At 32.1% G+C, this 13700-nt stretch overlaps 1 protein-coding gene across 1 annotated transcript; it reads left to right on the forward strand.

Annotated features, from left to right (window-relative positions):
* Positions 1-2607: 2607 nt before the first annotated feature.
* On the forward strand, positions 2608-3746 carry LOC147390642 (putative glutathione S-transferase). Its single transcript, XM_086417322.1, has 2 exons — positions 2608-2992; positions 3208-3746. The coding sequence occupies exons 1-2, from the start codon at positions 2678-2680 to the stop codon at positions 3550-3552; spliced, it is 660 nt and encodes a 219-aa protein (XP_086273448.1). The 5' UTR covers positions 2608-2677; the 3' UTR covers positions 3553-3746.
* Positions 3747-13700: the final 9954 nt, after the last annotated feature.

Consider the following 13700-nt stretch of genomic DNA (forward strand, 5'->3'; position numbering starts at 1 on the left):
TCTTTTCAGATTATTGCACACAATGGTCAATCAAGTACACATGTGACATATAGACATACATGTTGATAGATCAATGATTTTTGAGGTCCAAAACTCGTATCGGTAACGATGCATAAGTGTGGATAGTGCAATGTTGGTATCATACTTTAATTCTTGAGGAATGTATCCATAATTCATTCAATCCTTAATTTTAAATATGATTGAAAGTGCAAGGGTATGATTAAAAGTTTTACAGGAGAGAGAAGTTTTGATTAATTTATCTAAAAATATTTCATGAAAAAATTATTAATTTCTGATCTATATAGTTTGAACCAAGATTTAGGATCTAATTGTTTAAATGCGCATTTTATAGATTTAAAATATAAAATCATAATTTTGATTTTTGAATTAGAATTAAAACTATTTTGTATTATAATTAAAAATATTTAACCATGTTTTAATCCACATAATTAAAGAAGTTCATAAGGTATGCAAAGCCTCTAGTATAAAATTTAGAAAATTACCAATAAATGTCGGACACAAATGGAATTCCACATATTTGATGTTAGACCCATCAATTCCTTATCTGAATTTAATTAACTAATACCTTTTAGAAACTTTTCTATATTTAGGACTTTCGAATAACGATTGTAATTCTGAAAAAAATAATTAGAGATTAAAAAAAAAGTATGATGCAATAATTCATTTAGGTAAAAATTGTTGTACAATTTCATCTCAAGTAATACATAATGACACTAGATTTTTGTTGAATTTGTTATAAAGTGGAAAATAATTTTAAATATATTAGAAATTTTCCCTACTTTTCAAAAATTATCTATTGTTATAGATCCGAGATTTAAATTAAGAGACTTAGAAATTTGATAAAAGGTACTCATTATATCTCAATTTTGTAACCATCAAGGTCTAGCTGAGATGGTAAAGGTGATTGGGTGTGTTTCCCAGGCCACAACTTCGAATCCTATATGTTCTTCACTTAAAAGTGGCTAAATTTAAATGTTGAACACCTGATAAGGTGGTTGTTAGTACTTGCGGCCCACCAAAGCAAAAAAGATATATCTCAATTTTGTATTCTCAATTGAAGTTGGGGTGTATGTTATTGAGCCAATCATTTTCAAGAAGTGCAAAGATATCGAGGTCCAAGAATTGATTGCAAGGACATCTTCAATAGTTTCAAGATACAAAAAGCACATGCCAAAGGGCGTGTTCGGGCCAGGCTTCATTTGAGCTCTAAGCATGTTCTAAAAAGGTGGACTTTACCCTAGAACAATCCTATATTCCTATCGGCCCTAAATCCATTATGCTCTAACTTGGCCCTTATGTGTACGTACTGGGCTTAAGCCAAGTAAAATAAGTTGAAATATTCAACAATTTTTAATGGAAAAAAAATTTGTACATTTTAAATTTGTGTGTATGTGTGCATGCACAAAGATTATCTAATTAAATTTAAAATTGATTCATTGTTAACCTATGAGTGCCAAGTTTTAATTATGCAATATATTTTATTTATTTAAATTTTATTATAAAAATATTTTTTATTCATCTAATTATATATTTTATGAATGTATATAATAAAACACATCTGTAAGGTCCACTTTTATGGGGGGACAAATTTTTATTTAGTTAAGATAAACATTTCATCTAATAATAATTTTTGTAAGACTCACTTTATTATCTTTCTTTTTCACTCTTTTAATTTTATTATATTTTTTTTATACATATTTTATTATTTTTCATCTTTTATCATTTAATTTAAAAAAATTAATAATACCCAAAATTTATTTTTTTTCGCTTTTGCCCCCTTAATCCCAAAGAGAATGCCCGTGTTGTAGGCACTGGCAAATTCTAGTATATCTATAATATGGGAAATGTTCAGCAACAAAATATTTTGGCAAAACATTTTTCAAAACAGGGGTTAGATGTTTTGAAATGGGCTGATTTTTGGTGAGGATGATCTCTACGATGAGAAGATCATCATCACCAAAAATCAGCTCATTCCAAAACTTCTAACCCCATCAAAAATGGTTTACAAAAAGTGGACGGTCCACGATTTTTTAACTTGTAAAAATGGGACTAGAAGTTTTGGAATGGACTGATTTTTAGTAAGGATGATCTCCTTACCGGAGAGATCATTCTCACCAAAATCAGCCCAATCCAAAATCTATCCCCTGTTTTGAAAAATGTTTTGCCAAAATGTTTGTTGAACGGGACCCTATAATATATAATAGTGGGTCAGGTCGGGCTAGGAACCATCAAACTTTATCCCAATCTGGAGATGAAGATGATGACTAGACATGAAGTCGAGTGTAGGATCATTGTATGAAAGTATAATAGGGACTTCCTTCAATTAACAAACACAAGGGTATCTCAAACATTCCGCAAAACATAAGAGGGGCATGTCAAAGTCACCCTTTTTTAAAAGTTGGACAAGCAGAAAAGTCTTAACCTGGGGTTATTTCCTTCAAAGCAGTCAACCTCAAAGAATTTTACAATTCTGACGAAAGCAGTGACATTTATTGTTTCAGAAGAACCTAGAAGTTTGAAATCTAAGTCAATTAAGGCGACCCACATTTGGTCTTAAACTCCTATAAATTAAGCGATTCTCGCACTCTCCATTCTCCAAGCATCACTTAATTCTTGTTATCCACTCCAAGTCGTTAAAATTCTCAAATTGCTAACAATGACAAATGAATTAGTTTTGTTGGATTTCTGGCCAAGTGCTTTTGGTGTGAGAGTGAGAATTGCCTTGGCAGAAAAGGGGATTAAATATGAATCCAAGGATGAAAATCTTCAAGACAAGAGTCCTCTACTTTTGAAGATGAACCCAATTCACAAAAAGATACCTGTTTTGATCCACAATGGAAAACCCATTTGTGAATCTTCCATTATAGTTGAATACATAGATGAGGTTTGGAAAGATAAATCTCCTTTATTGCCCAGTGATCCATACAAGAGAGCTGTAGCGAGGTTTTGGGTTGATTACATTGATAAGAAGGTTTGTTTTCGTATCTCCTCTCACTCTCTTTTGATTTAATTACTTTGTTTCTTTCGTCCTTGCTCTTGTTTATTTGTTTGAATTTAGTCCTAAAAGTCAATAAATTCTTTTGACAAGAATTAAGCCAAACACCGTTGGATCATATTCAAAACCTGCCTTCACCTACTAATTAACTTTCGATCTTTATACCTTATTCCAATGTTTATAAAATGCAGATTTACGATTGTATAAGGAGAATATGGATGAACAAAGGAGAAGAGCAAGAAAAGGCGAAAAAGGAGTTAATAGAATGCTTCAAGATATTAGAAGGAGAGTTGGGAGAGAAACCCTATTTCGGGGGTGAGACCATGGGGTTTGTTGATGTCTCCCTCGTCCCGTTCTATTGTTGGTTTTACGCCACCGAGACACGTGGGAGCTTTAGTATAGAGGCTGAGTGCCCAAAGTTGGTGGCTTGGGCCAAGAAGTGCTCGGAGAAGGAGAGTGTTTCCAAATCACTTCCTGACCCATACAAGGTCTATGAGTTCATTTTGGAACTCATAAAGAAGTATGGGGCAGAATGAAGAACATCTCTATTTCTACAGTTGGTGGTGTTGCCATGTTTTTGTGTCCAAAGTTTTATGTTATAACAAAGAAGAGCTGACGAGTCCATTGTATTTTCGACATTTTAGCGTTTCTCTGTCTTTCACTCTCATGTCGTTTGGTGGTAATTAATAAAATGGAGAGCTGCTATTGGCACCCCAACTTTTATTTATTATATCCTAATTTTTAAATTATATATCACACCCTAATTAGAGATTTAAACACACCATTCCAAATTTACAAAAGTTTGGTTAAAGTTATTATGTCAACATTACAAAGCCTTACAATACATTCAAACAACTTCACCAGTTGTTTACTATTAGGATTAGGATCATATAAAATCCTAAATCTAGCAAATAGAAATCTAAACAAAGAAAAGATAGAGAGTTTCTATTGGGACCCCAACTTTTACTTATTCTCAACGATAGATTAATTTTTGGGATTTTTCCTAAAACATGTGCAACTTATGTCTAAATTTCATTTTCGGTATATTGTTCATTTTAATTTCCGAAACATGCATTCCGAGTGAATCCGTCACTTTTATAATCAATGAATTTGTTTGTATATTAAGGAATGCATAAATATTAAAAGTGACGAACTCACGAGTTTGTTGGTTAAAAAATTGATGAATGCATGCTTTGGGAATTAAAATGAATAGTGTACCGAACTCAGAATTTTGTCATATTCAACACAAGAAATGGAGATTCACCCTTAATTTTTTTCTTTTAATCTAAATTGGGGTGTAACAAATAAAAGCTGGGGTGCCAATAGCAGCTCTGAGATGCTTTTACATAGTTAGGCCTAATTGTCTACTGGCCCAAAAAGGCCCACTTTTCTCAAGCTTGACTTGTTTTCTCTTTTATTTCACAATGCATCTTGGCCCAAACTCAGATTACTTAATGTCCAAGCCCATTACTCCCAATTTATCTTCCTAGGTGAAAAAAATAAAACAACAAATCAAATGATTCGGGTTTCCAACCTATAAACAATAAATCAATTCAAACCAAAGCAACTATCCTAGCAACGCCACAACGTTTTGATCGGTATGGTTATTGATTACACCATTGGATGTGGAGATTAATGACAGAAAAGATTATAAAAGATAATAAAAATTATAAACAAATATAGGCAGGAGCATCTCAAATATTCATCGAATCGTAAAATAATGAGTGTCTTAAATCAATCGAAAATTGTGGACGAGGAGCAAAAAATTTGAAGGGGGTTGGGAGCAACACAATCAACGGAGGCATGTCATCGTCTTGAAAACACAATGGTATCTCAAATAGTCACCAAAATGTAGGGGATATCTAAATCATATAAAATTGGGTGGTGGAGGGTGCAACTCCCCTCTAGCCCCTTCTTAGCTTTGCCTTGGGCATGTTCAAGCGCACATGTATTTAAAAAAAAATTAGGATTTATGCATGATTACAATTTTTATAATAACTTCAAAATTTTATATGTAAAGGTCTTGTTGTGATTTAAAATACTAATTAAGAGGATTTTATAGATAACATAGTAAAAGGATATTTCTTTAATATTAGAAAACTTAAAACTAACTAACTTGGTTATAGGGGATGGGGGATTATAATTTTTTATATATATAACAAAAATGACTTTGATAATAGTAAGGTTAAATATAAATATGGAATCGTTATGGTGTTTGTGCATATTGGATTGGACCAAACCAAAAATCGAATAGAAACAAGGCTTTTAACGTTGGTTTGGTTTAGATTTTTAGATCATCTATTTGATTCTGATTTACAACTTTGAAAAATCAAATGATTCGGTTCGGTTCTCGGTTCAAAGAATCCTAGAATTGAACCAAATTCATTAAGGGAGTAAAAGCGGAAGAAAAAAAAAGTGAGAGTAGGTGATGACAATTTTAACACGACACGAAATTAGTGAGTTTGGATGAAACCTAATTAGGTTTGGGATATTATTGAAAAAATTTAAGATTAAAGGAGTAGAAAATGAAAAACAATAAAATAAGTTTAAAAGGTTTAATAGGGGTAAATGAGAAAATATATTTAAATTGGAGTAAAGATAAAACTGATTAAGTAAAAAGAAAAAAACAATAAAGTGATTTAAGTAGGTCCCATACAAAAGTTTGTGTCTCACAACTATACCAACAATTGTGTTTTATTATATAGATATTAGAGTTCACCTGTGCCTACGGCACGAGTTCTCTCAAGTTAAGGGGTAAATGTAAAAAATAAATAAAGTTGGAGAGGAATTATTATAAATAAATAAAAATTTAGACTAAAGAGGTAAAAGAGAAAATATAATAAAGTTAGAGGAGGTGAAGAATAAAAGAAATAAAGTTGATCCTAAGAAACTATAACTTGATGGAAGGGATATTATTAAAAAAAATTAAGATTGAAGGGATAAGATATAAAAATTAATAAAGTGAATTAAAAGAGTTAAAAAGAAAATATAGTAAAGTTAGAAGAGGGGGCTTCCTCTTTCGGATTTATGGGGGTAAAAGTTGAAAAAAAAATAGAATTTGAAGAGTATTATTAAAAAAAAAAAATTTGAGATTACAGGGCATCAAAGATTAAAAATAATAAAGTGGAATAAATGGGTAGAAAAAAAATATAGTAAAATTAGAGGAAGTGAATAATTAAAATAATAAAGTAGGTCTCATGAAACTCTAGCTTGAGGGGCGGTTTAACCTACACAATTGTTATAAAATAATTAAGATTAAAGGGATAAAAAAATAAAAAATAATGAAGTCAGTTAAAGGTGTAAAAGATAAAATATAGTAAAATTAGAAAATGTGAAGAATAAGCGAAATAAACTTGGTCCCATGACACTGTAGCTGGATGGGAGGTTTAACCCACAAAATGTTAAATGATGGGAAGGGATTTGTCTCTCACAATACTGTAATAGATTGAATATTTGTATCACACGACTGTTCCAACTCAGTAGTGTTTTATTATACATACTAGAGTTACCCGTATCTACGGCACAGTCATCTTCTCTCAGATTAATGGGGTAAAAGCGAAAAGAAATAATGTTGGAGGGATTTTATTTATAAAAAAAAAATTGAGATTAAAGGAGTAAAAGATGAAGAAAATAAATAAATTGGATTAAATAGATAAAAATGAAATATAATAAAGTTAGGGGAGGTGAAAAATAAATGAAATAAAGTGGATTTTAAGAAACTATAACTTGATAGAAGGGATATCATTAAAAAAAATTGAAGATTGTAGGGGCAAGAGATCAAAAACAATAAAGTGGATTAAAGGGGTTAAAAGGAAAATATAGTAAAATTAGAAGAGGGGACTTCCTCTTTTGGGTTAAGAGGGTAAAAATAGAAGAAAAAATGAAGAGTATTATTAAAAGAAATTGAGATTAAAGGGCATAAAAGATGAAAAATAATAAAGTGGATTAAACGGGTAGAAGAGAAAGCATAGTAAAAAGATATTTCTTTAATATTAGAAAACTTAAAACTAACTAACTAGGTTATAGGGGATGGGGGATCGTAATTTTTCTTTATAACAAAAATGACTTTGATAATAGTAAGGTTAAATATAAATATGGAATCGTTCTGGTGTTTGTGCATATTGGATCCGACCAAACCAAGAATTGAATAGAAACAAGTCTTTTAACATTGGTTTGGTTTAGATTTTTAGATCATCGATTCGGTTCTGATTTATAATTTTGAAAAATCTATTGATTCAGTTCGGTTCTCGATTCAAAGAATCCTATAACTGAACCAAATTAATGAAGGGAGTAAAAACGGAAAAAAAAAAAAAAAAAAAAAAAGTAGGAGTAGGTGGTGATAATTTTAACACGACACAAAATTTGTGGGTTTGAATGAAGCCTAATTAGGTTTGGGATATTATTTAAAAATTTTAAGATTAAAGGGGTAAAAGATGAAAAATAATAAAATAGGTTAAAAATGTTTAATAGGAGTAAATGAGAAAATATATTTAAATTAGAGTGAAGATAAAGTTGAGTAGGTAAAGAGAAAAAATAATAAAGTGATTAAAGTGGGTCCCACACAAAGGTTTGTGTCTCACAACAGTACCAACAGTTGCATTTTATTATATAGATACTAGACTTCACCTGTGCCTACGGCACAAGTTCTCTCGAGTAAAGGGTTAAAACTAAAAAAAAAAAAAAAAGGTTAGAAAGGTATTATTATAAAAAAAAAATTAAGATTAAAGGATAAAAGAGAAAATATAGTAAAATTAGAGAAGGTGAAAAAATAAAAGAAATAAAGTAGATCCAAAAGAAACTAAAGCTTGATAGAAAGGGTATTATTAAAAAAATTTAAGATTGAAGAGATAAGAGATCAAAAATAATAAAGTGAATTAAAAAGGTTAAAAAAAAATATAGTAAAGTTAGAAGAGGGGGTTTCCTCTTTTGGGTTAAGGGGGTAAAAGTTGAAAAAAAGAAAAAGAATTTGAGGAGTATTATTAAAAAAAAACAATTGAGATTAAAGGCATAAAAGATGAAAAATAATAAAGTGAATTAAACGGGTAAAAAAAATAGTAAAATTAAAGGAAGTGAAGAATTAAACAAATAAAGTGGATCCCATGAAACTATAGCTTGAGTGGAGGTTTAACTTACAAAATTGTTATAAAATAGTTAAGATTAAAGCGATAAAAAAATAAAAAATAATGAAGTGGTTTAAAGGTGTAAAAGATAAAATATATTAAAATTAGAGAATGTGAAGAGTAAACGAAATAAAATGGGTCCTATGACACTATAGCTTGATGGAAGGTTTAACCCACAAAATGTAAGATGATGGGAGGGGATTTGTTTTCCCCAATACTATAGTTGATTGGATGTTTGTATTACACAATTGTTTCAATTCAATTGTGTGGCGCCCCGCCAAACGCTAACACAAATCCCCATGTCAAATCTCGAGGTACTAGGTGGCATCTCGAAATTTCGGCATGATCTCCTCTGTTTATGTTAGCATTCCAAGGCGTTCAACCTGCACCTGATAAACGACATACAATCCTGCATATACATACATAATGTAATAACTAGCGGAAACCTATATACATCTAATATCGTACGATAGATCAGAGTGCGGAAGAAGAAAATTTATATACAGGATTATACAGAGATTTTCTCACTCTAACAAAAGTCCTAACGCTCAGAACAACATCTATAATACTACCTAGACAAACTAACACCATTAGAGGGGTGTAGCCCCAATACTCACCAAGTGACAAAGTCTGGCTGTCTATTTGACCCACCAGATGATTCTCACTCGTGCTCTATACCGACCTCGCCAAGCTTTAGATCTGAAACTAAAAAAATAGAGAAGGAAAGGGTGAGTAACAATGGTTACCCAGTAAGGAAGAACACAATTTCTGCCAATAACCTCTTCTAACATGAACGAATAAGCATACTAAATCATTTTAAAATCTGTAAAATTTTACAAAAGAAACTACGAGTAACTGGTACATATAGCCAGGGATGAGCAACTAAATATTTTAAAACTCACATTACATCGATCATCATTACTCACTATAACATTCTCTTTTTATACAAATCTAATTGATCAAATGGAAACATTAAACATGGATTTCATTTTATATATCAAAATAAGCAACAGATACATAATACACAATGGTGGAGTATTGGAATTAGAGAGTTGGGATTCACGACTGGATCGCTCCCAGTCGGGACATGATGTTACAAATCTTCTCTGGTTTTTAGTTCCTGATTTTGTGGCTGGTCGCTGTTTACCACGCTTGGTTGACCATTTATCCGGCTCAGGCTGGCTGTTTGACGTGACCGTAAGCAATGGGTCTCTTTTCAATGTGTCTGAACGTTCGACTACTATAGATTGTTAGTGATCACTGACCAATCATCTTCGTCTATGCCTATCAGGCGTGCATGTGATTCTCAAATATACAAACAATTTGTATACGACCACCTTTACATTACAAGTTCACTGGTAAAGATAGAGAGGAATAAACCCGGATTCTAGTTGTGACTCCATTCTCATATGCGTCCCATACCACGTATGAGCTTGGTGGTCCCTACCGTACATCCCAGGATAGTACACCACTCCGGATGATATGACGCACTATCCCTTCAGGCATTTACAAACTCTTTAACAGCTCACAAAATAACTACATATGTATATTATTTTTATTTAAAAACAAAAGAAAAATTAACAATACAAGGCTGAGAATAGATATCCAGTTTCCTACCATGCAAGTGTGGCCACCCGGCCTAAAATAAATAACATAACGGAAACGTAAACAGCGTCTCGCGCTAACAGAAAGTAAATAAACATGCAACCAGTAACATTATCCATGGATATCCGTTCACCAACCTACACATAAACAACAACGTAAAATGCAGACATCACCCCTCGGGTGTGACTCGGACATTTTACCGTTTCATACCCTTTTTCCCCTTTTTCGATTTTTACAATTTTCATTCTCTTCAATAAAACATCCATTTTTTGATATTCATCAACTCAATATGAGTTCATTGAATATTAAAGCACAATTTCCAACTAAAGAATTTATTTTTATCAATAATATTGAAAAAGAATACAAATTTCATATCAAAATAGGGCCCGATCAGTGCACAAGACCCAATTAACAGAAATAGCCCGTTGAAATATCCTACCCACGTATAATTTGTTAAAAAAATACAATTAAACATATCAAACATACAATTTCTGGCGTGAATTTTGAAATAACAAAAGAATTCTATATTTTGAAAATATATCAAAAAAATTTCAAAAAATTCTAAATGCAATTTTCACAATCTACGATTACTAATAGAAATTGAGAGCTCCTTACTATCTCTAGGTGAAAGGATTGAAGCACGTGCGCGGAAATCGAGGTGATCGGCACGGAAATCGTGACGGACCGAACTTCGAAGCGGTTGATTTTCGAAATCGGCCCGGTGGTTTTGAAGATCTCGATGTGCTCGTCTCTTCTCCCTTCTACGATGAAAGACGATTTGACCCCGAAATCGAGGTTGAAGTTACGAAATCTCCGTATAAAAATACGGCTGATTTTTGACTATACGGGGTGAAAAAGACGAGAAAATGGAAGGAATTTGGTTGGGTTATGTAGAGAATGAGGCTGCGGACGTTTCTCCCTTTTGCGTTGGAAGACGGTTTGACCCCGAAACGGACGAAATCCGAGGTCAAAGTTTCAAATTTTTCGTATCCAAATATTGCTGATTTTTGACGATATCGGGTGAAATAGAATGTGAAACGAAGAAAGGTTGGGTGGGTTTTGTAGATATCGAGGCTGCGGATATTTTTCTCTTCTGCGGCGATCGTCAACGATGAGCCATTTGCGAAAGATCTGAGGCGGAAGATCTAAAGAAAAATAAAATTTTCATTTTGTATAAGTCTCGGCTGTTTGGACGAGTTGGGGAAGATGAGAGAAAAAAAAATTAAAAATTTTTATTTAGATAAGTTTGGGACGAAATCGGTATTTTGTCAATTGTTTTGATCGATGATAACTTGATCGTCCTGACTCCAAAACTAACAAATGAATACTCTATTTCGTCTAATTTTTCGTTCTAAATCTAATGGTGTGGTCAATTTCTAAAAATTATGTCTCTATCAAAAATTTACATTTTTTGCCTAAGGTGACCCCTAAACTTGATGTCGTTTTCGTTTTTGACGATAAGTCAACTTCCTGATCTCCAAAAATGATAAATTAATATTCCATGTTCAATAATTTTTCTTTACGAATCCAATGGTATGATCGAATTTTAAAAATTCTTTCTCTAACAAAAAGTCACTATTTTAGCCTAGTCCGACCCGGTAATCGAGGATTTTGCAACTTTTATATTCGAACTCGCATTTGAGCGTGCTTACAGGCTAAAGTATATTTTTTGATCATTTTGAATCCAATGGTGAGGTCAGATTCCATTAAAAATGATCAGAAATATCCTAAAGTTTTACCCCTAAGTCCCACTTTCAAGATTTTCTTAAATTACACTATTTATTTTTTCCTCGAGATACGAATTGAAAATTCGGGATTTTTCAAATAGTGTTTTATTAAATATACTAGAGTTCACTCGTGTCTACGACACGGGCATCCTCTCTCAAGTTAATGGGAGTAAAAGCGAAAATAAATAAAATTGAAGGGATATTATTATAAAAAAATTAAGATTAAAAGGGTAAAAGATGAAGAAAAAAAATTAAAAGAATAAAAGAGGAAATATAGTAAAGTTATGGGAGGTGAAAATAAATGAAATAAAGTGGATTTTAAGAAAATATAGCTTGATAGAAAGGGTATTTTTAAAAAAATTTGAGGTTGCAGGGGTAAGAGATAAAAAACAATAAAGTGGATTAAAGGGGTTAAAAAGGAAATATAGTAAAGTTAGAAGAGGGGGCTTCCTCTTTTGGGTTAAGAGGGTAAAAGTAGAAAAAAAATTTGAAGAGTATTATAAAAAAATTTTGAGATTAAAAGGCATAAAAGATGAAAAATAATAAAAGTAGATTAAACGAGTAGAAGAGAAAATATAGTAAAATTAGAGGAGATGAAAATTAAAGAAAATTAAGTGAGTCTCATGACACTATAGTTTTATAGGAGATTTAACCCACAAAACTATAGATTATGAGATATTTGTCCCAGTTGAATTTGTTTCTCACAACACTGTAATTGATTGAACGTTTGTGTCACACAACTATTCCAATTCAGTTGTATTTTATTATATAGATAGACATTTGTGTCACATATAACTGCTTCATCCCAATTGTGCTTTATTTTATATATATATATACACCGAAACCTGGGACATGAGCTTAAGGTAAAACTCAGAAAAGGGATATATCCTTCTAAAGCAACCAATACATATCAACTCAAAAAAAAAAAATATTAGAAGCTCACCAGCTCAAAAAAGAACCATGGTGGGGGAACCGAGGACCCAAGAGAGACTAGGAAAAGCTACATGTGCTTTTAGACAACGTCTTTCAAACCTAACTCGGGAAAATTGCAATTATGCAACCCACTCTAGTTTGCTGCCACAGTTCCAAGGGTGAAACAAAGCCAAAAGAAAGGCCCGCCTACATAATGAAAATCCCACTTAAAGAAAAATGGAACGCCTAGGCGATAGAAGAAGAAAATCACGCGAGCCTTTCCATGATCGATTATTCTATCATCCCTCTAAAAAAGTCACAGGCAACTCAGAAGAAGACGAAAAATTTGAACATGGTAATGCCCTTTACCTGCGGAAACAGCGGAAAAACTGATCATGAGACCTCCGTTACCAGGGCTAGACGGAGGTCCACCACACCGAGGACAGCAGAGACTTTAAGACAAGAAAAAAGAAGTTATTATCTAGATATTGTGTAAATAATGTCAGAAATGAAAACAAGTTAGTTGAAAATGAAAGCCAAAAGGAAGTGTAAAAGGACAGTCGAAAATCGGGAGAAAAATAAAAGAGGAATTGTTATCATTTGAATTACTCTTACAAACGGGAACTAGGACAGAATGAGAATCACAAGAAAGGCATCTACCTGTATATGGGTCAAGTTCAAGGGACATATGAGAAAACATATGTAAAAACAATGTAACATTTATAAATTTTCAAAATATGGATTAGAAATTTCGGATTGAGCTGATTTTTTGTGAGGATGATCTCTATGATGGGAAGATCATCCGAAAAACCAATCTGAAACTTCTAACCCCATTAAAAGTGATTTAGAATGTGGACCATCGATTTTTTGTCAATTTTTATCAATAACTTGTAAATCACTTTTGATGGATTTAGAAATTTATGATTGAGCTGATTTTTTGTGAGGATGATCTTCTCATCATATTGACCATCCTTGCAAAAAATCAGCTCAATCTAAAACTTCTAACCCATATTTTGAAAAACCATTGTTTTTTCATATGTTTTTACATATGGTCCTTGAACTGCCCCATATATATATATATATATATATATATAGGATCAGGTTCAAGGGACATATGAGAAAACATATGCAAAAACAATGTAACATTAATAAATTAAAAAAAATATATATATAGGGTCAGGTTCAAGGGACATATGAGAAAACATATGTAAAAACAATGTAACATTAATAAATTTTTAAAATATGGGTTAGAAATTTCGGATTGACCTGATTTTTTGTAAGGATGATCTCTATGATGTGAAGATCATCCGAAAAAAAAAG

The sequence above is a fragment of the Akebia trifoliata genome, chromosome 11 (genome assembly GCF_017979445.1).
Source record: "Akebia trifoliata isolate Shusen 1 chromosome 11, ASM1797944v1, whole genome shotgun sequence".
Taxonomy (NCBI): Eukaryota; Viridiplantae; Streptophyta; class Magnoliopsida; order Ranunculales; family Lardizabalaceae; genus Akebia; species Akebia trifoliata.